At 49.9% G+C, this 2,148-nt stretch overlaps 1 protein-coding gene across 1 annotated transcript in view; it reads right to left on the reverse strand.

The window, feature by feature from the left end:
• Nucleotides 1–225: 225 nt before the first annotated feature.
• Nucleotides 226–2,148, reverse strand: part of EAH_00043520 (hypothetical protein, conserved) — a gene marked incomplete at both ends in the record, with an annotated part of 2,064 nt that continues 141 nt past the window's right edge. Inside the window, 7 exons of the mRNA XM_013391695.1 lie at nucleotides 226–288; nucleotides 439–531; nucleotides 670–728; nucleotides 857–923; nucleotides 1,108–1,217; nucleotides 1,733–1,768; nucleotides 1,967–2,023. Of these exons, the coding sequence (XP_013247149.1) occupies nucleotides 226–288; nucleotides 439–531; nucleotides 670–728; nucleotides 857–923; nucleotides 1,108–1,217; nucleotides 1,733–1,768; nucleotides 1,967–2,023 (485 nt within the window). The remainder of the gene's footprint in view (nucleotides 289–438; nucleotides 532–669; nucleotides 729–856; nucleotides 924–1,107; nucleotides 1,218–1,732; nucleotides 1,769–1,966; nucleotides 2,024–2,148) is intronic.

Genomic DNA, 2,148 nt, shown 5'->3' on the forward strand with positions numbered 1-2,148 from the left:
CCCGCAGCAACCTGTAAGCGCTTGCACTCTAAACCCTAAACCCTAAACCCTAAACCCTAAACCCTCAAGCCTGTGGTGATTTGGCGCAGATGGGGTTGACAGACGAGAGCGCCCCCGAGTCCGAAGAAAGCGTTTAGGGTTTAGGGTTTGGGGTTTGTAGAAAGGAGAATAGCCAAGCAAAAGCGAAGGTTTAGGGTTTAGGGTTTAGGGTTTAGGGTTTAGGGTTTATTGAGGGGGAGGGGCTGCGGCGGCTTGCAACGCCTTCGTTAGAAGCTCTATTTTGGTATCCTACAGCGCACACGCCCCAAACCCTAAACCCTAAACCCTAAACCCTAAACCCTAGCCCCGAGGATCGCGGGCAGCACCGCAGCGCCTGAGTGGCGTATTTTATACAGACTAAAAACAAGGGTTTAGGGTTTAGGGTTTAGGGTTTATCACCCGCAGCTGAAGCAGCTTCTGCAGACTATCAGCCTTTGCTGCTAAAATAGCATTTGTATCCACAAGCTCCTGAATAGTTGCATCCCTTTCTGCCTGCAAACCCCAAACCCTAAACCCTAAACCCTAAACCCTAAATCCGAACCCTCCAACGGCGAGCTTCAAAACAAACCCGCAACTGCAACCAGTACAGCACTGCAAGGGTTTAGGGTTTAGGGTTTAGGGTTTCGTCACCAGAAGTGCTGCCCATTCTTGCTGGCTTGTAGGCCGAGGAGGCGCTTGCGGTGCGCAGCCTAAGCACAAACCCTAAACCCTAAACCCTTAGTTTCAGGCCCATCAGCAACGCTGTATCTTGTAAACCCTAACCCCCCACAAAGTATGAACCCTCACAAACCCTAAACCCTAAACCCTAAACCCTCACGCGCCAAATGAGTGCCTTTGGTGGTTCCTTCTGCGTCTCTTGCGGATTGCTGCTTCAGCGCCTCAGCCTAAGCACAAACCCTAAACCCTAAACCCTAAACCCTAAAAAAGAGCTTAGCCCTAAACCCTAAACCCTCGCAAATCGTAAGCTAACTCTACAATCTCTTACGACAGGGAGAGGAGCACCGTTGAGGGTGTTCTGAGTGAGGCCTTGGGCCCTCTAGGGTTTAGGGTTTAGGGTTTAGGGTTTACTCGTTGTTTAAAACGGCGAATGATGCTTTCTGCTGCCCCTGGCTTCGCTGCAACCACTCCGTCTATTTCTGCTGCAGTCAGCTTCAGCCCGACTCGCTTGAATACCCGTTCTGCATGCAAACCCTAAACCCTAAACCCTAAACCCTAAACCCTCAAACGCCCTAAACCCTAACTGGCTATGAGGCCCCGCAGCAAAGCGACTTCGGCTCCAAACCCTAAACCCTAGGAAAGGATAATGCAACCCCTCTCCTTGCACTCAACAGAAATAATTAGGGTTTAGGGTATATGAAAAACAATTAGGGTTTAGGGTTTAGGAGGAACAATTAGTGTTTAGGGTTTTAAAAAAGTAATTGGGGTTTAGGGCCTAGGAAAAATAATTAGGGTTTAGGGTTTAGGGTTTAGGGTTAAGATGGACCTGAAAGGGTTTCCCAGTTGTAGCGCTTCTGCTGAAATGAGTTAGCTGTGCTGCAGGAAACCCCAAACCCTAAACCCTAAACCCTAAACCCTAAACCCTTAGCAGCTGTTAGAAGGCTCACAGAGCATCAAGAAAAAGAAGAAGAGAAATGATTAGGGTTTAGGGTTTAGGGTTTGACGTCTCGCCTGTAGTTGTGGAGATCCGCAATGCGGGGAATACAGTGGTTTGCAACTTCAGCCATCAACACTGAACGCAGCAAACCCTAAACCCTAAACCCTAAACCCTAAACCCTAAACCCTAAGCCGTACTTCCTGCTGGCTGATCGGTAGACAGCAGACCCTCTAGAGCCTGGTGCGGGCTTTAAAGGGTTTAAGGGCCGCATGCCCCTCAAGATGCATGCCGAGGGTTTAGGGTTTAGGGTTTTGTCGAGGGTTTAGGGTTTACCGCCGTCTGCAAAGTCTCTAGAGAGGTTTCGCTTAGGACGCGAGAGAGGGAGGCTATCTAACCAAGCATAAAGAGAGCAGATATCTAAACCCTCATTAGATGCTTCACCTGCTGCAGCTAATATAGCTGCTGCTTCTCCCCCTGCTGCTGCTGCTGCTGCTGCTGCTGCTGCGGCTGCGGCA

The sequence above is a fragment of the Eimeria acervulina genome, genomic scaffold, assembly GCF_000499425.1.
Source record: "Eimeria acervulina Houghton genomic scaffold, Eah_scaff584, whole genome shotgun sequence".
In the NCBI taxonomy this organism is placed as follows: Eukaryota; Apicomplexa; class Conoidasida; order Eucoccidiorida; family Eimeriidae; genus Eimeria; species Eimeria acervulina.